The sequence below is a fragment of the Peromyscus leucopus genome, chromosome 15 (genome assembly GCF_004664715.2).
Source record: "Peromyscus leucopus breed LL Stock chromosome 15, UCI_PerLeu_2.1, whole genome shotgun sequence".
NCBI classification, from domain to species: Eukaryota; Metazoa; Chordata; class Mammalia; order Rodentia; family Cricetidae; genus Peromyscus; species Peromyscus leucopus.
This window is the reverse complement of record NC_051076.1, coordinates 70,370,740-70,395,379: the sequence shown is the minus strand read 5'-3', so window position 1 is coordinate 70,395,379 and position 24,640 is coordinate 70,370,740. Positions and strand designations below refer to the sequence as shown.

The 24,640-nt window shown below is 46.3% G+C and overlaps 1 protein-coding gene across 50 annotated transcripts in view; it reads left to right on the top strand.

The window, feature by feature from the left end:
• Clasp1 (cytoplasmic linker associated protein 1) overlaps positions 1-24,640 on the top strand; it is a 233,127-nt gene that overhangs the window by 20,304 nt on the left and 188,183 nt on the right. For all 50 annotated transcript variants that reach the window (XM_028879823.2, XM_037211525.1, XM_037211502.1 and 47 more), the window contains exon 2: positions 10,661-11,138. In XM_028879823.2, coding sequence (XP_028735656.1) covers positions 10,944-11,138 — 195 coding nt within the window. In that variant the 5' untranslated portion in view covers positions 10,661-10,943. The remainder of the gene's footprint in view (positions 1-10,660; positions 11,139-24,640) is intronic.

The following is a 24,640-nucleotide window of genomic DNA, read 5'->3' as shown; positions in this document are numbered from 1 at the left end:
GAGCTCCAGCAGTGCCTCCCGCCTCTGTTCGTGGAAGCAGCTGTGATCCAACTCAGTGGGCTGCCAGAACCAAAAAGCAAACCCAAACCCCAAACCTAAACACACAAAACCCCAAACCTAAACACACAAAACAAAACCCCAACAAACCAAAAGATAAGGAAGTAGGAGGGGGCCAGGTGGTGGTGGTGCACCCCTTTAATCCCAGCACTCTGGGAGCAGAGGCAGGTGGATCTCTGAGTTCGATGCCAGCCTGGTCTACAGAGCAAGATCCAGGGCATCTAGGACTGTTACACAGAGAAACCCTGTCTCGAGAAACAACAAATAAACAAACAAACAAAAGGTAGGAGGGGGACGTGTTAGGAAGAAGGGGGTTCAGCAGGAGTGGGAGGAGGAGAAGGGTAGGGGTCAAACGACTGACGTGTTCTGTAGCTAGAGTTTTCCTGCCTTGCCCACAGTCAGGACAAATCTCACTCACCCGCCAGTCCCACAGCCGCTCAGACCCAACCAAGTAAACACAGAGACTTATATTGTTTACAAACTGTATGGCCGTGGCAGGCTTCTTGCTAACTGTTCTTATAGCTTAAATTAATCCATTTCCATAAATCTATACCTTGCCACATGACTGGTGGCTTACCGGTGTCTTCACATGCTGCTGGTCATGGCGGCAGCTGGCAGTGTCTCTCTCCTCAGCCTTCCGCTTCCCAGAATTCTCCTCTCTCCTTGTCCCACCTACTTCCTGCCTGGCCACTGGCCAATCAGTGTTTTATTTATTGACCAATCAGAGCAATTTGACATACAGACCATCCCACAGCAGTGTTCTATACAGTTACATATATATATGTAATATATAGTTTATAATATTTAATACACATATATATGTATGAAAGAATAAAGATCCCCAGTAACCTAATAATAATAACCTAACAGTAGTACTTTCAACAATAAATAAATAAATTAAGCTTTTTTTATGTACAAGCACCTTTTTAATCTTTGATAAAATATTTTATTTTTACTCAGGTACATGTGTGTGTCTTCCATATGTGTGTGGGTGCCTGTGGGGGCCAGAAGATTGGATTCCCTGAAGCTAGAGTCCCAGGTGATTGTGAGTCTCCATGTGCTGGGTGCTGGGATCCAAGCTCTGGTTTTCTGGAAGAGCAGTAAATGTTCTTCACCTCTGAGCCATCTCTCTAGTCTCCTTTTACCTTTTAAAAGCAGTAATTTAACTAATGTATTGTACAGATAGATTTAGGATTTCTCAGTGACCTCCCACATATGATATATTGCTCTTTCTGTCTACCCCTCCTTCATGCATTCCATTATTTTTCCTTTTCCCATCATGTCCTCTTCCCTTTCCCTATTGGTTTGTTTAGGTTAGCATGCTGACCTCGACTTCCGTATGCTTTCCTGCAAATGATAGCATTTCCTCCTCCTGCATGTGGGTCTGTCTGTCTTGTGTCTGTGTGTATGTGTGTGTTTGTGTGTGTGTACAGTCATGAATGTGGTAGCCCAAAGTTGAAGTCAGGTATCTTTCTTGATTGCTCTTTATTTTACTTTTTGAGGCACAGGATCTCTCACTGAACCTAAGGCTGGCGATTTCACTTGGTGATCTGGTGAACCCATCTCCACCTCCACACAGATTTCTATGTATTTTCTTCTAATAGTTTTAACATTTTAGGTCTTACATTAAGTAAGGTCTTTTGAACAGGTGTCTAGTTTTAGGCATCTACTTATGAATATCCAGATTTCTTTATTTTTCATTTTTAAAAAGGTGTTTATGTATATGAGTGTTTCTCATGAATGTATGTATGTACACCATGTGCATGCCTAGTTCCCAAGAAGGCAGGAAATAGGCATCAGGTTCCCTGAAACTGGAGTTACGGGTTGTAAGCCACCATGTGGATGATGAGAATTGAATCCAGGTCCTCTGCAAGAATGAGGGGTTGCTCTAACCACTGGGCCATCTCTCTAGCCCCTGTTTGTTTTTAAAGCCCTAGTTGTTATATGTAGCCATTTTTCTCTAACATGGGCTTGGCATCTTTGTTGAGAATCAGATGCTGTATCTGCATTGGTTTATTTCTGGGTCCTTCAGTCTGTTCCCATTGCTCTACCTACCTATTTTATGCCAATACTGTACTGTTTTGTTGCTTCTGAGTGACTTGGCTTGAAATCTGTTTTGATGGATATGTATAGGTTCTGCAACTTGTTTTTAGATTTCATCTGTTTGCAATATTATTTCCTATCCTTTCATTTTTCATGTGTCTGTGCTGATGAGGTGAGTTTCTTGCAGGTAGAAATGTGTTGGATATTTTATCGGTTTAATTAATTACTGCTAAGTCCTTGACTCAGCTTCCTGGGACTTGGCCTGACCAGGGGCAGTAGGGAATAAAGAAAGACAAAGACAGACACACAAAAAAGCTGGGTTAGGCTATCTGGGCTCTCAGATGGGGAAGCTACAGCACTGTGGGAGCTCAGTGTATTATGTAGAGTTGAGCAGAGAGGTGGGGTTATTGCTGTACATCTGAACACGGGGATGGGCTCTTCATTGTGAGGCTGGATCAAGTTAGCCAATCAATCTAGGTAGGAGCAGTCTCTGTGCAGGAGCAGTCTTCAGGCCATCATCCCCACATCTAGTAAGGAGGAAGCATGGTAGACCTTTTCTGCACACACTATCAACACTCACACTTGGACGCCCGAGGAAGGCTTTGCCATCTCTCAACATCACACATCACAGTCAGGACTTCACACATGTAGGGCTTCCTTTTCTCTCCACAAACTGTCCATTTATGAAATATATTTTGCCAGTATGTCTCTGTTTCTCTCTGTGTGTCTCTCTGTCTCTGTCTCTGTCTCTTTCTGTGTGTGTTTTAAGTCATGGTCTTGGTCTGAGTTCAGGCTGGCCTTGAACTCAGGATCCTTCTCATTCAGACTTTTGCCTGCTGGCATTTTGTGCACCTTTCCTGGCTTTTAAGTCTTTAAGTCGGCGAGTGAATACCTTCTCTTTTTGGGGCCATTCTTGGAAGGTACTTGCTGGTCCTCCCTTTCTTTTCTGCCTGAGAATCACTTTACTGGATTAATAATATTTGATTCTTTTCTCTTTGCCTTTGCTTGCCAACTGTTCTCTTGACATTTACTCTTTCTCATGCTTTTATGCGTGTGTTTATCTTGCATTCTCTTTTGGGTGTAGGATTCCTTTAAGTGTATTTGACAATGCTGACCTAGTGTCAGGAATTCCTTTGGTCTATGCTTATATTGAGAGGTCTTTTCAACTTTATTTTTGAAGAATTATTTGCTGAGTATAGGAATAGAGGTTGGCAGTTGTTTTCTTTCAAGGCTTGAAATATATCACTCTATATGTCCTTCTAACCTTTAGAGTTCCTGCTGAGAACTGCCAGCAGTCTAACCTGCTGTGCTCGGAATGTAAGTGGCAGGATGCCTTCTGCCTAGCATGCTTGGGGTCCTGGGCTTACTCACCAGCACTAGGGCAGGAGGTGGGAGGAAAAAAATAACCTAACTTCTACCTTAGGAAACCAGTAACACAGTAACCTCACAGCGAGCAGAGGGAGGTGACATAGACTAGATTGGAAAGGAATCAGATAGAAATCACCAGAGCAAAAGCTGCTCTGCATTATGTAGATCTTCCTAGCTGGTCTTGAACTCACAGAAATATGCCTGCCTCTTCCTCCCAAATGTTGATATTAAAGGTAACAAAATTGCCAAACGTTGAATTAGACTGATCAAGAAAAAGTGTAAGACACAAATCAGAAGTGGAGGGACATGATTACTGACTTTATTGGGAGTGGGGGAGATTACAAGAAAAAATTATATGCTAACAAATTAGAAAACTTAAATGATATATCTGTGTTTCTAGAAAAGTACTGAAATTGACTTAAAGCCCAGTCCCAGAGGCTTTACATTTGGTGATTCTATCCAGTGTTTTATGAAGAATTCACACACAGTCTCGACAAACTCCAACTAAAGAACAAGAGGCAGTACTGGGATTAAAGGTGCGCGCGCACACGCACACGCACACGCACACGCACACACACACACACGTTTTTGTTTTTTTAAACAAGGGTATAAAAAGGCCAATTCAGCGGAGGAATGGGATAGTCTTTTCAGTAAGTAATGGTGAGACAAATAGGTGTCCTTATGCAAAAGGTTGGATTTGGATCCCTACCATAAATAGATTATGTGTATACATTCACATATATATGAACTTTAAATTGATTATAGGCCTAAATGCAAGCTCTAAAACTATAAAATTCTGTGAAGAAAACCATGCATATAAATCTTATGCCTTTGAATAAAGCAGCAGTTTGTTTTTCCTTTTTACTGTATTGAAAACAAGCTGTGGTTTCTTAACTATAACAACAAAGTGGGGGGTAAATTGGTCTTTATAAAGTTTAAAAACTTCATCAAATGACACCATCAAGAGAATGAAAAGAAATCCCACAGATTGAGAAAAAGATATTTGTAATTCTTATATGTGATAAAAGAATTTTATCTATCTAGAATATTTTTTAAAATTCATCTATAGAAAGATTTGTGACCTAAAGGCTAGCTGTGATGACACATGCCTTTAATATCAACATGAGCGAAAGATTTGATAAAGTATTTCTCTAGAAATGATGCTCAAATGATCTGGCATGCATGAAGCCCTTTCCTTAATCCTTAGTGCAAACCACCCCCCCCAACCTTCTTTAAAGTTCTAATTGTGTGTGTGTGTGTGTGTGTGTGTGTGTGTGTGTGTGTGTGTATGTGTGTGTGTGTGTGCGCGCGCGCGCGCGCGCCATGCTGGTAGAGGCCCGAAGAGGGTGTTGGATCTCCTGAGCTGGAGTTAAGGTGGTTGTGAGCTGCCAAATGTGGGTGCTGGGCACCAAACTTGGGTCTTCTGGAATTGTAGCAAGTATAACTGGTAAGCCACCTCTCCAGACCTGCTAGCTACCTTCTTCAACAAGTCATGTCAATGAAAAAAAAAGAAAGAAAAGAAAAAGAAACTCAACCTCGGTAGTCTGAGGAAAATACAAATTAAAGCCACAAAAAGATACCACTGTGTACCCACAAGAATGATGTTAAGTTAAAGGGGCAGTAGCCTGTGTTGGTAAGTTGTGCAGGAATATTCTTAATGGGATTATTCACAGTGGTCTCAAAGTAGAAAGAGTCCAAATACAGAAAGAAGATATGACATGTCTGTACAACAGAATATCTTCAGCCAGACTGTGAGTGAAGAACTGACTGATAGGTACTGCCACAATATGGGTAAGCCTTGGAAACAGTGTGCTATGTCAAAGTGTCATGCATGGAGGCCACACGTTTTATGTCTCTATTTATATGTAGTGTCCAAAATAGCCAAACGTAGTGGAGCATTCTTGTAATCTTAGCTAACGTAGGAAGATTGTAAGTGTGAGGCCAGCCTGGGCTATACTGTGATGTCTTAAAAAACCAAAAAAGAAGAAAAGTCAAAGAAAAAAAAAATGCCCCAAATAAGGCTTTGGCTGGGGACATGGCTCAGTTGGTAGAGTGCTTAGTTAGCATGCACAAAGCCCTGGGCTGGATCCCCGGCCAGCCTGGACTCCATGAGACCCTGTGTCCAATAAATGAATAAATATGATTCAGTGCAAGGCAGTGAAAGAGGAGGTGGGGTGGGCTGCTAAAGCATGAGGACTAGCATTTGAAGCATAGAAGTGTTCTTGAATAAGATAGCAGTGAAGGTCGCACCGTTTGTGTGTATAGTACACGCTGCTGAACTTAGGGGGAGTTAGTGATCGGCGCTTATGCTGGTACCAGAAAGCCTGTGTAGAAGTTGCTGGGGTCTGGAGGTCTGATTTTCACTGGTGCGAGACTGAAGCTGCAGCTGTGTGAGAGGCCCCTGACGTCAGGTATTGGAGGACTGGGTGGGTGATGCCCATTCTCTAGAGGAACCAGTGTGTGAGCTCCACCCTGTCTGATGCTCCTTGTCTCCCTAACAAGCTGGTACTCTGCCAGGATCTCATCTCCATGGAGGCCCTGCTTTGGGAAGCTGTAACCTAAGTTGTTATTACCCTCTCCTAGCCAGGGCTAAGTGCCTTCATTTTGTAACAAATTGCTATGCTGATGTTGACACTAATCCCTTTATATACGTTTAAATGTTTTTTAAAGGGAGAAGAAAAATCAGCCTTGTTAAAAAAAAAAAGGCCTTTGTTTTCAGTTGATAGTTCATTTTGAAAAACTAAGGTTGGTATTAAATAAACGGGGTTTTGTTTGAGGTTTTTTTCTGTTTAAAAAACATGAGAAGTGTGGAAGTATGGGGCTAGTAAGACGGTTTAGGGGTTAAAGGTGCTGAGCTGTTTGAACTCCAGACTCCATGTGCTACAAAGCGAGTTTCTGCAAGTTGTCCTCTGATCTCCACATACATGTTGTGGTGTGTGCACACACGCAAAATGAAATGTTAAAAAGAATATGTTAAGTAGAAAGATAACCATTCAGTAGAAAAGAAAACATTCATGATCTTATTAATTAGGCTATAATTTAATATTTTATATTTTTATACTTTTTGAAACAATAGGCTTTGTTATATAGCATAATTTAATATAATTCCATATCCTGTGTTGTTTACTTTTTTATTATTATACTTTCCTCATACATATATATATATATATTATATATTTTACTTTTTTTTTTTTTTTGGTTTTTCGAGACAGGGTTTCTCTGTGTAGCTTTGCGCCTTTCCTGGAACTCACTTGGTAGCCCAGGCTGGTCTCGAACTCACAGAGATCTGCCTGGCTCTGCCTCCCGAGTGCTGGGATTAAAGGCATGCGCCACCACCGCCCGGCTATATATTTTACTTTCTTAAACATGAAAAACGTTTTGTATATGAGGGTTTTTCCTGTGTCTGTGCACAACACGCATGCAGTGCCCTGGCAAACCAGAAGAGGGCGTTGGATCCCCTGGACTTACAGATGCTTGTGAGCTGCCATGTGGGTCCTAGGAGCTGAACCCTGCTCCTCTGTAAGAGCTACAAGTGCTCTTAACTGTTGAAGCCTCTCTCCAGCCCTTCATTTGTTTTAAAACGTAAACTTTACAATCCTTTTCTTTTTTAAGTCATGGACAGTCTGTAACACGTACAGAAGCAGAGGGAATAGTGTTACAAACCCTCATCTCCCATCATGGCAGCTGTCTGTGCACAGGCCTCTCTTTGATCTTGGAGAGAGTTCTTAGAAGTTGAAAAGAGAAGTGACTCTTTTTAAAATTGTTAATTTTTGTGGTGATGGGAACCGAACTGGGGTCCTCTGCACGAGCATTGAACACTCTAGCTGCTGGGCTGGCTCTCCAGCCCCTAGACAACTGCTTAAAGATGCTTCACTGCTAACAGTGTCACTGAAGGAAGGCATCGAGGGCCTTCTGAAGACGGGTGATTTAGGGGACATGTTCAAGCTGCTGCTAGTGAGGGAGAGATGCTTATCCCAGAGCAGGTGACTGGGAGGTTGAAGGTTAAAGGTCTGAGGAGACAGAAACGGGTTGACATCATCTCTATGGGCGTTGAAGTCATGGAGGAAACCAGAAGAGGTAGAGAGGGAGCTAGCTCACTGGAGTGTGGGCTGGTGATGGGAAGCTGGGCTGGCATGGTGGGGCTGGGTCTGACTGAGGTGAGGTGCAAACCTGTCTTTGGCCCTCAGCGGAAGTGCTGCTGGGTCCCCGAGTGTTTTGTCTTCCTCCTATGCTACAGGCAGCTGCCTGTCTTCCTTGTTCTAGGCAGTTGGAGCCCCGAGTCTCCAGGCTGTGCAGTGTAGTACCACAGTGAGAGTCGGCTACACCTGTCTTCCCATGGCTAGGAAGTGTTCACCGAGTGAGTGTGTGGGCTGCAGCGTGTGGCCTTGGGGGGAGAGGAAAGAGAAGGAAGAAGAGCAGAGCAAGTACAGCAGCTCCTGCTGCAAAGCATGCTAAGCTGTGATTGCTGCACAGTCTGTGGAAGGAGCCGCAGTTTAGTGGACACGTGCTGCTTTTGACTCAGTGCGAGTCAATTCCACCACGTCTGGGCTTCCAGGGGCTGGTCTGTCTTCTACATATGTCCTGAGACATTTCAGGTGGTTTTCATTTATTGTTAATTAATTATAATTATATAACTCTCCCCCTTCCCTTTTCTTCTTCCAGCCCTTTCCAAGTGCCCTCTGATATATCGTGTGTGTGTGTGTGTGTGTGTGTGTGTGTGTGTGTGTTTGTGAATATGTGTACCTGTGGGTACGTGTGCAGGCACAGCACATATGTAGATCAGAGGGCAACCTCAGGTACCTTTTGTTAGGTCCCTAGCTGGACTTGGGCTAAGCTAGCTGGTCTGCAAGCTTCAAAGCGCCCTCCAGTGTGTCCTGTGTGGGCCGGGAGGCTGGAAGGCTGTGCTGATGTCCCCTCTTCTCACGTGACCTCTGGCCTCAGGTTCTAGCTTGAAGGCTCCCCGGCTTTGCCTTGGCCTTTAAAGAGAAGAAGGTTTATGTTGGCACAGTTTCTAGTATGTCAGTCCATCTGGCAGGGAGGGCATGGCGGCTGGAGTAGGTAGTTCTGGCCGTGGCCCTGCATGCTGGTATATCAGACAGCAGGTCGGACTGGCAACCTGACTGCTTACTGACGTTTCTGGGAATATCACTTCCTGAGAGTTTCCTGAGGGTCTGTTTATGCGTTGACTAGCGCCTCTGAGTCCATGGCCCACTGCTGTAGCTAACGTTCAACAATGAATCCGTGCGATCCGTGCTTTGAACTTTCAGTGAGGGGTAGCGGGTAGTGTAGTGGGAAGAATCACAGACTTTGGGACCATGTAGAATGCTTCTTTCTTTCTTTCTTTCTTTCTTTCTTTCTTTCTTTCTTTCTTTCTTTCTTTCTTTCTTTCTTTCTTTCTTTCTTTCTTTCTTTCTTTCTTTCTTCCTTTCTTCCTTTCTTCCTTTCTTCCTTTCTTCCTTTCTTCCTTTCTTCCTTTCTTCCTTTCTTCCTTTCTTCCTTTCTTCCTTCCTTCCTTCCTTCCTTCCTTCCTTCCTTCCTTCCTTCCTTCCTTCCTTCCTTCCTTCCTTCTTTCTTTCTTTTTTTCTGAGACAGGGTTTCTCTGTGTAGCTTTACGCCTTTCCTGAAACTCACTCAGGCTGGCCTCGAACTCACAGAGATCTGCCTACCTCTGCCTCCCAAGTGCTGGGATTAAAGGCATGCGCCACCACCGCCCAGCTTTATGTAGAATGCTTTTATTTTATGTTTACTTTTTATATTTTAAAAATAACTTATGAGGGTGGTTGTGTATGCCATGGCACATCTGTGGAGGTCAGAGGACAACTTTGTGGAGTCAGTTTCTCCTTCTACCTTTACATGGGTTCCAGGGATTGAATTCAGGTCACCAGGTTTGTGTGGCGTCTTTACCCACTGAGCCATCTTCCTGGCCCTCATTTTAAATCGCCGTGTGTGTGTGTGTGTGTGTGTGTGTGTGTGTGTGTATTATGCACACCCGTGTGTACCTTTGTTTGCATGCAGAGGCGAGAGGAGGGCATTGGATGTCTTCCTTGGTCACTTTCTTTCTTGCTCCTTGGAGGTGGGGCCTGTCCCTGGACTTGGAGCTCATGGGTTTTGGCTGAGCTGACTGCTATCAAGCTTCACCCGACCTCCCGTCTGCTGTCCTCAGTGCCGGGGTTGCAGGTGCATGCGAGACCCGTGTCCAGCTGCTTACGTGGGTGCTGGGATCTGAACTCTTGTCGTCAGGCTGGTGAAGCAGGCACTCTTCCCCACCGAGCCGTCTTCCAGCTCTGAGATGCTGCATCTTAGAACAGCTGGATTTCCTGTGCGTCTTCCTGGTTTAGAATGAAAGACTAATTGATAGTAGGAGAGAAGTTGAATGAGAAATGTTTTACTCTGCCAGCTATAGTTAACTAGTTAGCTCTCAAATTTGCTAGTGAAAACAGTTTTACGGGCTGAAGGGGCAGCTCGGTGGTAGGACACTTGTCTGGCACACACAAGTTCTGTGTTCGCGCCTCGGCATTGTAAAAACTCCAAACTCAGTTTTAGTACTTTTTCCTCATTATGCGTTTACAGTGCCCGATCGTGATTTTGAGAACTCATTTCGTAACAAAACGGTAGTCCCAAGAGTAGTTGACGTCAACGGAGAGTCCTGTGTCAACAGCCCGTCTCCTCTCTTCTCTTTGCCTCTCTCCTCCTTTGCTTGGAAAGGAGGCTCCACCCGTGGTGAAACTGCGGAGCAGGAAGGACAGTGTAGCTGCTGCCTTTGACTTTGGGTAATGTGACCGAGCTTGGGTTATGGGTGCTCAGAGGAGCCCGTCCCGTTTCAGGACTGAGTCTATTGAGAGATAAACGATAAGGCAATGAGCTCAGTGCCCACCATGCCTCTCAGAGTGGTGTGAGGGCTTTGGTGGAAGCAGAAGATTGTTTTCCTAACTTGTCTGTTAACAAGCTAGGAAACTGAAAAATACCAGCTTACCAAACACAGAGCTCACTGGCTCAATCCTTTGGGCTTCGCCATTCTGCTAATGAAAATAATAATTACGTTTTTCTGATACACTTGCCAAGTGTTCACGCCTCGCCCCCACATGTGATGGAGCGTGTTTGTGCGGCATGTGTTCTTTGTCTTTGATGGACTGTTTCCTAACAGTCGGTGCTCTGCTCTCCGGCTGATGTGTTCTCCTTTCTTCCTTTTCAGAATGGACTGCTGAATTATGAAGTATTTCAGACTCAGTCGTAGCTCGTCACTCCGCCACTCTCTCCTTCATCGCCTACTAGTTATTTAAATTGGACTTTTAATATCCACCAGCTGCTCTCCAGACACACATGGTGCATTGCTGCCATTCCCCGGATTGCATCTTTGAAACACACGCTCTCCGTAGCCTTCGGCGAACAAAGAGGCCACCTCCCGGTACGGCTACCGGGAGGGAGTCATCCCGACCGCCCCCTAGCCTTGGCCGGATCTGGGTTTGAATCCTACCATGGAGCCTCGAATGGAGTCCTGTCTGGCCCAGGTGCTGCAGAAGGACGTGGGGAAACGGCTGCAGGTTGGCCAGGAACTCATAGACTATTTCTCAGACAAGCAGAAGTCTGCCGACCTTGAGCACGACCAGACCATGTTAGATAAGCTTGTGGATGGACTCGCTACCTCTTGGGTGAACTCTAGCAATTACAAGGTAAGCCTCGCTCTAGGAGGTGCTCTTGAAGGCGGCGGTAAGGCTGTCTTGGCAGATCAAAATGGTCTGGAAAAAATTCATTTGAGAAGTATCAGCCTGATCCCTCGGCTTCCAACACGACACACATGCAAGTTATGGGAAGAGGTGGGGAAGCTTTTATGTGGGGACATTTACAAGCATTTGCAGCCTCGACGTTGAAATTTCGTCATGTTTTGCAGGGAGGTTTTGACACCTTGGTGAATGGCCTCTCACAAATACAAGGTGTCTTTGCTGATCTCTCAGGGGTCAGAATGTAGAGCATTTTAGTTTCAAGTTACTATTTGGAAGTCTGCTAGGTACCTGGCCAGAAAGAGTTTCAATTGTCGGGGAGTGACTTTGACCTTTTGGCTTTGAAGATTAGGGCTCTTCAGGTGCAATAGGTGGAGTGTGTGTGTGTGTGGGGGTGTCTGTAGGAAGGCGGCTATCCTCAGGCCATTTAGGTTGTGAGCATGGACCATTTTACCATTCAAGGTTGAGCTTCAAGAGTGAAGTTTGAAGCCCTGAAGAGGTGTTCTTCACCTGACCCCCTCCTGCATCTCTCCCCTCATCCTTTCCAGGGGGTGGCATCTCTGCATCAGGATTGAGTTGGCGACGGAAGGGTAGGAAGTGTGCATGACTGCTGTTAGTGTTGGAGACTTCGTCAGGGGCCACAGACACCCGGTCTCTTGTGCTGCTCTCTACTGACCCAGTTGCCTCAGGCTGATTTGGGTTTAGGAGAAGGGGCTGCCAGGATTCCTTTTGCTCCCCATTCCACGTACATTGAAGCCCCAGTCTCAAGCAAGAGTGGTGAGCGCTTACATCTGTTAGGACATTACCTAGTACATAATAGTTCATTCACCACTGGGTATACAACTCTCCCTGTCCGTGAAACTGAGCAGGAACCCTGTCTCAATCTATTCATTCGGCAGACGTTAAGAGTGCATCTCCTGTGCGGGCCACCCGGTGCTCTATGGTGAGAGTGTTGGAGATGAGAGGTCAGCAGAGTCTACTTGTGCTTGTGAGGGCCAACAAGTTACCTTGTCTGTGTTTCTGTCATGGCTCCGCTACTCCTGTGTGCATGTTAAGAAACTGAGAAGTACTGTAGGAAATTTAGCAAGCCTAGTAGTAGCTGAGGTAATATCCAGGGAGGAAGAGTGCTTTCTGAACTCACAGCAGACTGGTGCACATCCCTGGCCAATTAGCCTTACTTCTTCCCTCTCCCTCCCTGCAGGGCTGCTGGGCAGTGAGGGCCGCTGGGCAGTGAGGGCCGCTGGGCAGTGAGTGCCGCTGGGCAGTGAGGGCCGCTGGGCAGTGAGGGCCGCTGGGCAGTGAGGGTCGCAGGGCAGTGAGGGTCGCAGGGCAGTGAGGGCCGCTGGGCAGTGAGGGTCGCAGGGCAGTGAGGGCCGCTGGGCAGTGAGGGCCGCTGGGCAGTGAGCGCCGCTGGGCAGTGAGGGCCGCTGGGCAGTGAGGGTCGCAGGGCAGTGAGGGTCGCAGGGCAGTGAGGGCCGCTGGGCAGTGAGCGCCGCTGGGCAGTGAGGGCCGCTGGGCAGTGAGCGCCGCTGGGCAGTGAGGGCCGCTGGGCAGTGAGCGCCGCTGGGCAGTGAGGGCCACTGGGCAGGGCCTTTTGATGCCTGTCCAGGATTACTTTCCTCCTCCTGCCTAACCGCAGGTCTCAGCCAAGGTGTTCCTCCCTCCCCTGAGGGCAGTCTGCTCACGGGAAGGAGGAAGGTAGGGTCCTTGAGTCTGACTGCACTAGGAAGGGAGGTCCCAGCTGGGATAGTGCTGATGTTAATTAGCAACCTGTGGAGCCTGTTTCACTAAGCTTTGAAATGTCTCTGAGTCTCAGGTTCCCCATTTGTAATGTCAGGATAATCAGATTATTTGCTAATCTTTAAAGATTTATTTATGTTTATTTTATATGTATGAGTGTTGGCCTGAATGTTTGTTTGTGTGCCACATGCATACAGTGGCCGGGGAGGCAAGAAGAGGCCATCTCCCTGAACCGAACTGGAGTTACAGACAGTTGTGAGCCACCATGTGGGTGCTGGGAACCGAACTTAGCTTCTCTGCAAGAGCAGTTAATGCTCTTAACCACTAGGCTATTTCTCCAGCCTCTTAAAAATTTTTTTGTATATATGCATGTTTGTGTGTTTGTGAATGTGCATATGCCATGGTGTTTGTGTGTAGGTTAGAGAACCTCAGGTGTTGTGTTTTGCTGAATTGTACTATTTCCAATAAAAACTCCAGAATCAGATATTGGGGTGAAAAACTTATAGATCAAAGAAGCAGAGGAAGAGTGACCAGCTGACCCTCCCTTTCTTATTGGAGACCCAGCCAGCGCCTCTTCTCTTCACAGTCCCAGATGGAAGAAAGTGCGCACGCACGAAAGCCAAGTCCCTCCCTTCTCCTTCCAGTCTGACTTCCCTCTCCGTATTCCTGGCTCTCTATGGCTAATTGAAGTCAGCTAGTCACTGGCTCCACCCTCTGATTCAAAGTTAACTTTATTAATCCAGCCTCGGAGTGTCACAGTGCCATCAAATACCCCACAGCATTCAGGTGTTGGTCCTTGCCTTTCAGTCGGTGTGAGACAGGTCTCTTCTTGCTCACTGCTGTTTTGTGTGCCAGACTAGCTGAGCCATGAGCTTCTGGGGAGTCTCCTGAGCCCACCTCCCCTTGCCCCATAGGAGTGCTCAGATTATAGATGCTCTCCCATGTCCAGCTTTTACGTGGTTCTGGGGATCTGAACTCAGCACTTCACCACCCAGCCCTCTCCCCAGCCAGATACTAAAGGTTTTCTGAGCACTGAATGAGAGATTGGGGCTCGGTTGTTTCTTGCCACTGCATCCTAAGCTCCTTAGTGGTGGCTTTTGTCTTGTGGGGGTGCTGGTCAAAGCAGGTGATTGCACCACTGTTCAGGTACAGCATGCACACGTAGAAACACGCAGGCTTCCTGGCAAGGCAGATGTAAGCAGCACCACTTCCTGGAGAGCCTTGAAGTTTCAGTCCTTCCTCAGAGGGGATTTGGAAAGGCACCGGCGGCGGGGAGGTTTAAGACTTAGCACTCTGAGGAGTAGTTCTTTATCTTTGCTCCCGCATGCTCTCTGTCCTTCCCCGCCCCTTTCTCCTCCAGTCCTCCTTTTCTTCCCTCTTCTATCTACTTTTTGATAGAGTCTTCTGTGTAGCCCAGGCTGGCCTGAACTTGGGTGATCTTGAACTCATGTTCCTCCTGACCCTAGTTCCGAAGTGCTGGGATGACAGCAGGCACGTGCTCCCATGCCTGACTAGGGAAGTAATTAGCAAGCACACCAGCTTGTTGGAAGTAAAGGGACAGAGATTGGAGTAGCTGCCAACTTGCTTGTGACCAGGTACGCTAACCCATTTGTTGTGCAGCTGAGCTGTGTGTGAGGTCCCTGGGGAACACTCCGTCTGCTGCTTTAATACAGGTGGTCGGTCGTGTATCGGGGCTCCTCTGTGGTTTTAACCCTGCAGGACAGAGCACGCCCTCCTTTCCAAGTGTCAGTTCTCTGAGTGCAGAGACAGCCCTGCCCCCAGCTGAAGCCCAGAGCCTGGACCTGGTAGGGGCTCAGCAAATACGGGATGCAGGGTGGACTTGGAAAGCAGACTGCTCAGCAGGAGTGGCTGGTTGCTTTGTTGATATTTGACACTAACCTTTTAGGCTCCTTCTCCTTCATTTTTCTTAATGTTAGTCAAGAGTGCTGAGAATCTGAGGTACATTTTATTAGACTTTAATTTTAAAATAGTAGGACTAGATTAGCCTTCCAAACAGAACTTGGAAGCTGCACTTAGAGATTCTTTTGAGTTAAGGGCTAAAGAGATGGTAGTAGGAGAAAGGTGAAGTAATTGTTTGCCTTCTAAAGTGACAGTGTGCATATGTTATTTCTTTCTCTTTCGTGTGTGGGAGGGTCGTGTATAGAGGCCAAAGGCCAGGCTTAGGTGTCGATCATCAGGAGCTACTCCCACCCACCCACCCTTTTTTGAGATAGGATTTTTCACCTGGCTTGAAACTTGCCTAGTATCTAGGCTGGCTGTGGCTGGCCATTGAACTCCAGGATCCTCCAGGGTGCCCCTCCTCAGCACTGGGATTATGTGGGGCCTGGGGATTGAACTCAGGTCCTTGGGCCTGTGTGGCCAAGAGTTCTCCCCAGTCCTTATTTTCCTAACAGGAGAGGTAAGTGAATGCCGTGGAGACAGGGTCCCACTGTGCAGTTCATGCTGGCCTAGAACTCTTGTCCTTTTGCCTGAGCCTCCCAAGTGCTGGCATTTACAGTTGGGACCCATGATGCCCAGCTAAAAAGGTTTGGCTGGGGCTTGAATAAATTTGCTTTAGATACTTTCCTGACTCTGCAGACAAGTTACCATTGACTATTAACCATTCACTTCAAACTACTAATCAGCCATCTTACTTCTTATTTAGTTATGGAGCACCCCTGCTACCTAAAATTAAAAAAAAAAACTTATTATTTTGTATGTGTGAAGTGTGTGTGTGTGTGTGTGTGTGTGTGTGTGTGTGTGTGTGTGTGTGAATGCCACAGTGTGTATGTGTCTGTCTGTGTGTGTGTGTGTGAATGCCACAGTGTGTGTCTGTCTCTGTGTGTGTGAATGCCACAGTGTGTGTCTGTCTGTGTGTGTGTGTGAATGCCACAGTGTGTATGTGTCTGTCTGTGTATGTGTGAATGCCACAGTGTGTATGTGTACGTGTGTGTGTGAACGCCACAGTGTGTATGTGTCTGTGTGTGTGAATGCCACAGTGTGTGTACGTGTGTGTGTGTGTACGTGTGTGTGTGGGGGGGGTGTCAGAGAGTATCTGTGGGTTTAGTTCTCTCCTTCCACCGTCTAGGTCTGGGACTCGAACTCAGATTGTCAGGCTTGTTGGTTTTTCCTCAGGCCCTTGGTGTCTGTGCTGTTTGACAGGAACCAGAGTCTCCTGCTGTGGTTGTTCTAATGAGAAATGTCTCCCGTGGTCCTGGGCGTTTGAGTATTTGCTCTCTAGTTGCTGGCACTGTTTGGGGGAGGATCAGGAGGTACAGCCTTGCTGGAGGAAGTGCAGTACTGGGGGGCCTTGAGAGTAAAACATCCTGCCTCCTTCCAGTCTGCTCTGTTTCGTGTATTTGCATTTAAAGATGTAAGGTATCAGCTGATTGTTCCTGTTGTCATGCCTGTCTACTGCCATGCCTTCTTTCTGGAACCCTCTGCCCAAATAAACTCTTCTAGGTTGCCTAGGCTGTGTGTTTTATCAGAGCAACAGAAAAATAGTTCACATACTTAAGCAAGAGGGAACTTCAATTGAGGACTTCTCTCTATCAGACTGGCCTATGGGCATGTCTGTGGGACGTTTTTTGATCAGTGGTTGATGTGGGAGGGCCCAGCCCACTGTGGATGATACCACCCCTGGGCAGGCAGTTCCTGGCTATTTAAGACAACAGACTGAGCAAGCCAGGGAAAGCAAGCCAGGAAACCATACTCCTCCACAGTTGCTGCTTCCGTTCCTGCCTCCAGGCTTCTGCTTGGACTTCCCTCATCAATGAACTGTGATCGGAAAGTATAAATAAGCCCAACAAACCCTTTCCTCCCCAGATTGCTTTTGGTCAGTGTTGTTTTTGTTTAAGATTTATTTTTATTATGTGAGTGTAGGTATTCAAGGATCCCCTGGAGCTGGAGTCACAGGCAGTGTGAGCCACCTGATGTGGGTGCTAGGAATAGAACTCTGGTCCTCTAGAAGAGCAGATAGTGCTCTTAACCACTGAGCCATCTCTCCAGTCCCTTTCGGTCAGTGCTTTATCACAGCAACAGGAAAGCATCTTAATTTTGTACATGAGGTAATCCTGTTGGTGGTTATGGAATGAATCTTAAGTATGGGTCCTTCTTATTACTGGTCCAGCCTTCCATAAGATCCCAAGAGGCAGACAGATCAGTATTTTAGGCATTGTGGAACACATGGTTTTCTAGCAAATAGTCAGGTAATTTGGGTCACAAAAACAACTAAAGATAATACATGAATGAACAGGCTTGGCCATGTCCCAGCAAAACTTGATTCACAGAAACTTTGGCCCTGTGCTCAGTAACACTGAACGCCTTGATATGACTCACATGAACAGTTTTTCTTCAGCATGGGAACCAGTCATGATTCATCGGGGTGAAGAGTGGGGACTTCAATTTGCATGTGATTTGGGAATGGGGGCATTAGTTTAGATTAGAGCAGTTTATTTTTAATCTTTTATTTCAGGAACACTTGCCTGTTTTAACTTTCTCCTCAGACTCATTGATACCAGTTAGAATTGCCAGCCTGTCACGGTCACATACAGTGAACTGGCTTTGGGCTTTCTGGACTGGGTGACGTCATCTTGAGGAGGCCGGAGAGCTCAGTCAGTAAAGTCCCTCCCTGTGAAGCTTGAGGACTTGAGTTCAGGTCCCCGGCACCACAAAAAAACTGGAGGCAGTGTCACAGATTTGTCACCCCAATGCAGGGGCTGGGCAAGTGGAGGCCGGCCAGCCTTGTCAAACCCACAGGCTCCAGGCTTGGTGAGAGAGACCGTCTCAAATAAGGTGGAAAGCCAGAGAGGAGGACAACCAGTGCTGACCTCTGGCCTCTCGGCATACATATGTATACACCTATATAAACACACACACACACACACACACACACACACACACACAAACACACACTGAAATGTTTATTGATTTGTTGTGTAAGTGTCTTGTCTTCAGGAATGTATGTGCACTGCATACTTGCCTGGTGTCCTCATCAGATCCCCGGGAACTGGAGATACAGATGGTTGAAAGCTATCACGTGGGTTCTGGGAACTGAACCCAGGTCCTTGGTAAGAACAAGTACTCTTAACCAACATCTCTCTAGCCCAACATGCCCAGTCATTTAAGGGTTTAATAATTGGTTATTTAAATACTGGTACAGGGCTGTCAAGAGAGCTCACATGTGCACAGGGCCAATGACCTGAGCTCAGCTGCTACATCCCACAAGGTGGGAGGAGAGAACTGACTCTCTAGAGTTGTCTTCTGGCCTTCACACGTGCACTGTGGCACACCCGTGCCTATGCTTGCCCCTTCCTGCCTCTCATACACACACGATACACAGGTACACACACACACACACACACACACACACACACACACACACACACACAAGCGTGCACACACACAGGCTGTGTAATTGAATATTTATATACTCATACATCCAGAGCACACCATGGGGGTTCTGTTTAGTCTGGAATAACTTGTGGAGTGTTTCACTTTGTTGTAGTGATCATGGGAGACTAGAGGCCCTTCACACCCATGAGCTTCTCTCTAGATTACCCATATATCAGAAATAAAGTGAAACCCTCACATTTTGAACATGGCTTTTCTCAGTGATCTGCTCTTCCCTTTCCTTTCCTTTCTTTCTTTACCTTCTTGGTTTTTTAGAAGCAAGATCTTACTATATAACCCTTACTGGCCTGGAACTCTCTATGTAGACTAGGCTGGCCTCAAACTCACAGAGATTCTCCTGCCTTTACCTCCTGAGTGCAGGGATTAAAGGCCTGCACAACCATCCCCAACCCCTGGTACTCCTTTCCGGTTTCTTTGATGAAAGTCTGAAGGAAAGGAGAGATGCTGGGGTACATTCCTGCACATATCCGGAGCCATTGCACTCCCGCTCACCATCGTGTTCTGGAAGAATGGTGGCCCCCAGGGGCTGGTGGGTTGTGGCGGCCTGAGGCAGCTGAGAGGGACAGGACAGGCTGTGCGGTCTGCGCAGCTCATCTTGCCACCTTTACTCGGCTGCAGTGAAGTGACGTAGCTGTCATCCTCAACAGTGCGTGTGCCTTTGAGCTCTGTGGACACCCAGCACCCCAGAGGAGGGCAGTTTCTGTGAATACAGCCTCACAGCCTTTCTCCCAGCACCTAGACAGCACAGTAGTTTCTGTGAGTGGACCATCATGGCTCTTCTCAGAAGCTTTCATAGTCACAAAACCCGAAAAACCTAGCGTTTGCCCTTGGAACTGCCAGGAAACTTCATAGGCTTTCTTTACCAGCTACCTAGGGCACGTTTCACTGCAGAAGGAAGTTAATTGTTGTTGCTACCTCAGAGAATATTCAAGGGGTATATTAAATAGTGCGGCTTACCTTCTCAAAACCTTCCAAATTCTTTGTCCCAGGACACACCTGGATTCAAGTTCTGGATAAGCAATTGTGGACCTATGTACAATACCGTGGACTAATAATGGCAGCCTGTGGCTATGACACATTCACAGCGCCAGATGAGGTTGAAGGGAGCTGCTTTTTACTACATGAGACACTTATGTCATTTCCATTTTGTGGATGAGAAAACCGATGCCCAGAGAAGTCGGGTGACTTGTTTGGGGTGATGACCTAGTAATTAAGGTTCCTGGGATTTGAACAAAGTCTTTATGTAACACCCAAGTTAAGCATTGGCCATTTGGCAGATGTTATGCTGTGGAATCACACTGTATAGAGAGGATGGGGTGGGTCTCTGCCATCACACTATATGGCTGGTGTCCAGGCAGGGTAGGTTTGTTTAATTTAGTATTTGTGAACTTTGCCTCTGTCCATGGTTGTCTCAAGGCCTGTGCCACACTGCTGGGAATTTGAATTTGGAGCTTCCTAACTCCTTCTAGATTAGCTTATGTAACTTCCCTGCCCTAAAGGCTGATACGGTCTGATTGTAGGAGCAGCTAGGATGTACAGGAGGGCAGGGACACACTACACAATGAACAGTCCATTGTAAATTATCCCATGGGAATGTGTATGAATGCTTTAAGTGGAAAGATGAAAAAAGGTTAATAGGGTATTCTCAGTTGGAAAGACCTGACGGAAAGTGGATTAAAAATGGTGATGAAGTGACCCCGCCTGGCAGCACCAATCTACTCCCAAGAGGACGATGGGCATCAAAGACACTCCATATGGATTTTGTCCTCTTGGCAAAAGTGGCCTATTGGGCAAAGAAATACCCTTGCCTCAACTGCTGATAGTAAGCACGCTGTCCAGTCTGGACAAGCAGGACATAAGGAAGAGTGACTGCTAAACCTTGCCTAGCCAGTGTAAGATCGTCTTTCAAATTTTCCTGCTTCTGAAAATGATCTGTCAGATCTTCTAGTCCATTAGCCAAAGTAGGATGCCCCAACATTGCAGAGAAACATTGGGCGATTGTCCAGGCAGTCGCCTGTTTCTGTCACTTCTTGCTTGCACTTCCTGCTTACTCAGATATTATTATTTTCCTTCTCAGGTCTTTGGGGTTGAAGACTAGATAGTTACAGTTACAATCCTCTCGACTCTTAGCTAAGAGCACATCAGGTACAAGATTTAGACTCTTCAGGATAGGACAGCTATTGGAGCAAGCTCTGTAACTTGCCAGTTACCTTTGGCCTGGACATTGAATATGTGTTTCTTGCTCAATGTTGTTCTTGTTGGTTGTAGTTCCATTTTTGTTTATGTTAGTACCTTTTCTTTCTTCTAGACAACACTTGATAATTGTTATTATTGCATATAGCTTTGTGTTGGGATTAGAACCCTTTTATTTAGACAGGAAAAGGGAAGTGTTGTAGGAATTCGTTCTGTTCAGCCAATGGCTTTGGGGTAGAAAGCCTTAGGATGTGGTTTTGCCTGTGTGTGGGACGGATTAAGAGCAGAGGAGTAGGGGTCTGCCGTCTCTCCAGTGCTGGGAGCAAAGGCAAGCCTTGTGGTGGGTCCCCCTCGCCCTCGGGCAGAATGACAGGACGGCAGCTGCTGGATCAGCAGGACCAGCAGCATCATCTTCCTTGTTCTGTATTAGTGAGTCTGTTTCCATTGCACCCCTTAATACATTATTTAATAGACCAAAAAAAAAAAAAAAAAAAAAAAAAAAAGAAAAAGGAAAAAGGAAATGGCCATGAAGAATGAGAAGTTAAGTCACTCGCAGCCTTTTCTGGTCCCTCTTTGGGCAGCACTTTCTGTGGCCTGTGGAATGGTTAGTCTTGCCCAAGCCACTTCTCAGAGCTCAGTGGACACATGCATTGAAGGGCAGGAGGGGGTGTGTGGGTAGATAGGGAGGGGCCTCCTTCTTCCCTTGCCTATCTCCCAGCCTTGGCTCCTTTCATGAGGCTCCTGTTTCCCTCCTGTGTCCTTGAGAGGAGAGCCAGAAAAGATTACTGCCTTCAGATTAAGTGGTTTCTGTTTCTTTTCTGGCTGGCTGCTTGCTTCCGCCAAGTGGTGCATCCTTTAGGAGGCCGGGGAAGAGGCTCTTCCTGGCTTTCCATGCACTGTTGGCATAAGGACGCTGGAAGTTAATTTCTTTGGTGCAATTAAAAAAGATGCCTCTCCTGTAAGTAGAAAAGCTACAAGGAGCATTGCTAAGCAAACATAGACAACCCCAGGGCATATCATTTCAAGAAAATGTGTGTGGATTGTCAAGTGAAAATGGTCTTTTTGATATTTGTAGTTGATTACTTCCTTCCTAAACGTGGGTGTGCGCATGTGCACACACGCACACACATGCGTATGACAGACGACAAGCTGTACTGGAAATAATTGAGATCTGAGCGAGCCGTTTGGTTCCCCTCCTGGCTTTGTCATTTTGACCTTTGTGCTGTAATGGAGCCAGTGCTGCCTTCTGCATAGACTTATTTGGAGGATTCAGCCAGTGCATGTCAAGTGCTGCCGCAGCGCTGTGCAGGTAGCATGTGGGCAATAAAAGAAATCAGTAAGATATGTAATTGGGGTCAGATGATGGCATTTCATATTCAAAGTCAACTTTGGTGGGGTTGATGTGGCATGCCTTCCTGTAGCCCTGCCGTTAGCCTGTGTCCCGGGACAGGAGACTCAGACCTTCTGTAATAAGATGAAGCCCTGAGTTGTTCAGTGTTGATAATCCAGTCCCTGAGCAGAGCAGCAGTTGGCCGGGGAGCCTGTCAAGAGTGTGGTAAAGGCTGCTGTAGTAAATGAATGCATTGAACGAGGACCCTGGTTTTTGGAAGATTTTGCCTGTCCTTTTTATTTGCCTTGTTTCCAAAAGTTAAAATTTAAATAAGGGTACAGATAGGAGATCATTAATTGAATGCCAAATGCAAACAAAGAGAAACATCTGGGGTGCACAGTGCAGCCAGCGGTGAGGCTGATGAGGCCTGAAAGCTAGTGTTCACCAATAACTAGCCTGTATTAAGTGCTCCCTGGCTGCCAGGCTCCTCAAGTGCTTCGACTGCTGTTTGCTGTGATCTTCAGGGAAGCCTATGATTATTCAGTCTCCATCCCAGGAGACCTCCGAAGAGAAGTTTGGAAGAAACTTTGCTGAGATTACGTGACTAGGCATGCCAAGGGCAGGTTTTATTTTATTTTTAAAAAATCTCTTATTCTTTGGCAATTTCATACAATGTATATTCTGTATGTTGATCCTATATCTTGAGCATATCTATTCCAATGTCCCTCACCCCACCAACACATCTCCCTCCCACCTCAATCTCTCCCTCACTTTTTTAAAGTAACCCTGAGGCTAGTTGGTGCTGTTGCTGGATGTTGACTGAACTAGTGCAGGTGAACGTAGCACAGAGCCAAGTCCTGTCTAGAACTCAGTAGTTCATAGCACGCTTCTCCATCCTCTGGCCCTTCCATTCCTTCTGCGATGTTCCCTGAGCCATGTCAGGGTGGCGCTGATATACGTGTCCCACTCAGGGCTGAGCACTCAGGGCTCACTTATTCTCAGTGCTCCGACCAGCCATGGCCTCTGTAGTAAATGCTCCCCAGTGTGGAAAGCAGCTTCTGATCCATGGGTGTGAACATAAATACTTGGAAGGCAGTTTGACAACATAGATAATGACGTAGTCTTCTTACCTTAGGGGTATGACTTCATGGACTTTTGACTGTGTTTATAGTACCAGGCATGAATTCCCTCCTGTGGACCAGGCCTCAAATCCAGCAGAAAGGGGACAGTTGCCTTTCTGCACAGGGAGTCAGTCTGGATGCCCTTGACCTGGGGCCTGCCTCTGTGCAATGTGCAACACTGGATGGTTTTCGCAGTCTTAGTAGTTGCACTTAAGGGAGCACGAAGAAAAGGTCAAAGATCATGATTAGGGATTGTTTCAACAGACAGAGAGAAGCAACTCTTTCATAGATATGTGGTACGTGCACATATGTGTTTGTGAATGCATGTTCTCGTGTGTGGGTACATGCCTGAGTATACAGTGTAATAAAATGAATTCAGGAATTGTTAAGAATTTCAGGCTTCAGGATGCAGTCTATTTATTGAGTATTGACAGTGAATAGTCTCCATGATAAATTTGATTTTTGATTCATAGAAGATAGTCTTAATAAAGCCTCATGAAATAATTTTGATGAACATTTAGAAATGTAGATATGAAGTCATTTTTTATGTTAAAATTTTTGTTAAGTAACATCAAATCATAACCTGTTTTCTTTTAATTTTACTTATTGTTGTATATGTGCATGATTCCATGTGGTGGCCATATGTCATGGTTTGCATGTAAAGGTCACAGGAGCACTCTGTAGAGTCAATTTTCTCTTCTGTCTTTAGTGTGGGTTCTGTGGATGAAATCCAGGTCACTGCCCTTTGCTCACTGAACGGCCCACTCGTCTGTTTATTTATTTATTTGTTGTTTGAGACAGAGTCTCTCCTGAAGCTTGTCATTTCAACTACATTGTCTGGCCAGCCAGTCCCTGGGAGCTGCCTGTCCTGGGACTCTGGACGCTTGCTGCTATGGCCAGCTCTTCTGTGGGTGCCAGGGACCCAGGTTCAGGTGCTCATGCTTGTGTGGCAAGTTCTTAACCCACTGAGCCATCTCCCCAGGCCTGAAAGCCACTGATAGTCTTATGTGTGAAGTCACTATTTTATTATTTATAGCCGTAGAGAAAAGATGGAGAGAGTATTTCCTGGCTCTCCGGGGGCTGACAGACTGGAGGTATAGCCACGTGTGCCGTGGTTGGCACAGAATACCTCTGTGTTTGTGCCTCATTTCTTTTCTCTGTGCATCTTTCATTGTTTAAGCCTCTAACTGCATCATCAAGTGAGACTTTCTCCTTTTTCCCAACTCTTTTGACTCCAGGACTTCTCTTTGGTGGGGATTATACTGTGTGTTTAGGTCTGGTGCCGTTCCTTCTGCATATTAAAAATGTGAAGTATGAATTGTCTATATGTTGAACTCTATAAAGGGCTGTGGACAGGTGAGATGGCTCAGGGGGGTCAAAGCTCTTGCCGCTCAAGCCCGAGGACCTGAGTTTGAGTCCTAGAACCCATGGTGGACACTGTCCTCTGACGTCCGTCCATGAGTGCTATGGCACCCGCACCTGCAGTCACCACACACACTAAGATAGTTTAAACTGAAACAAGAGTTGTATAGTACTTTAACATTTCAGCCGAGCTCGCCCCACACGCCTGGGTAGCTGATAAATGAGGAATGTAAGCTGAGCCAAGTGAAGTCAGGCCTGGGAAGGGGAGATATGAGAAGGAGAGCTAGACAGCTGGG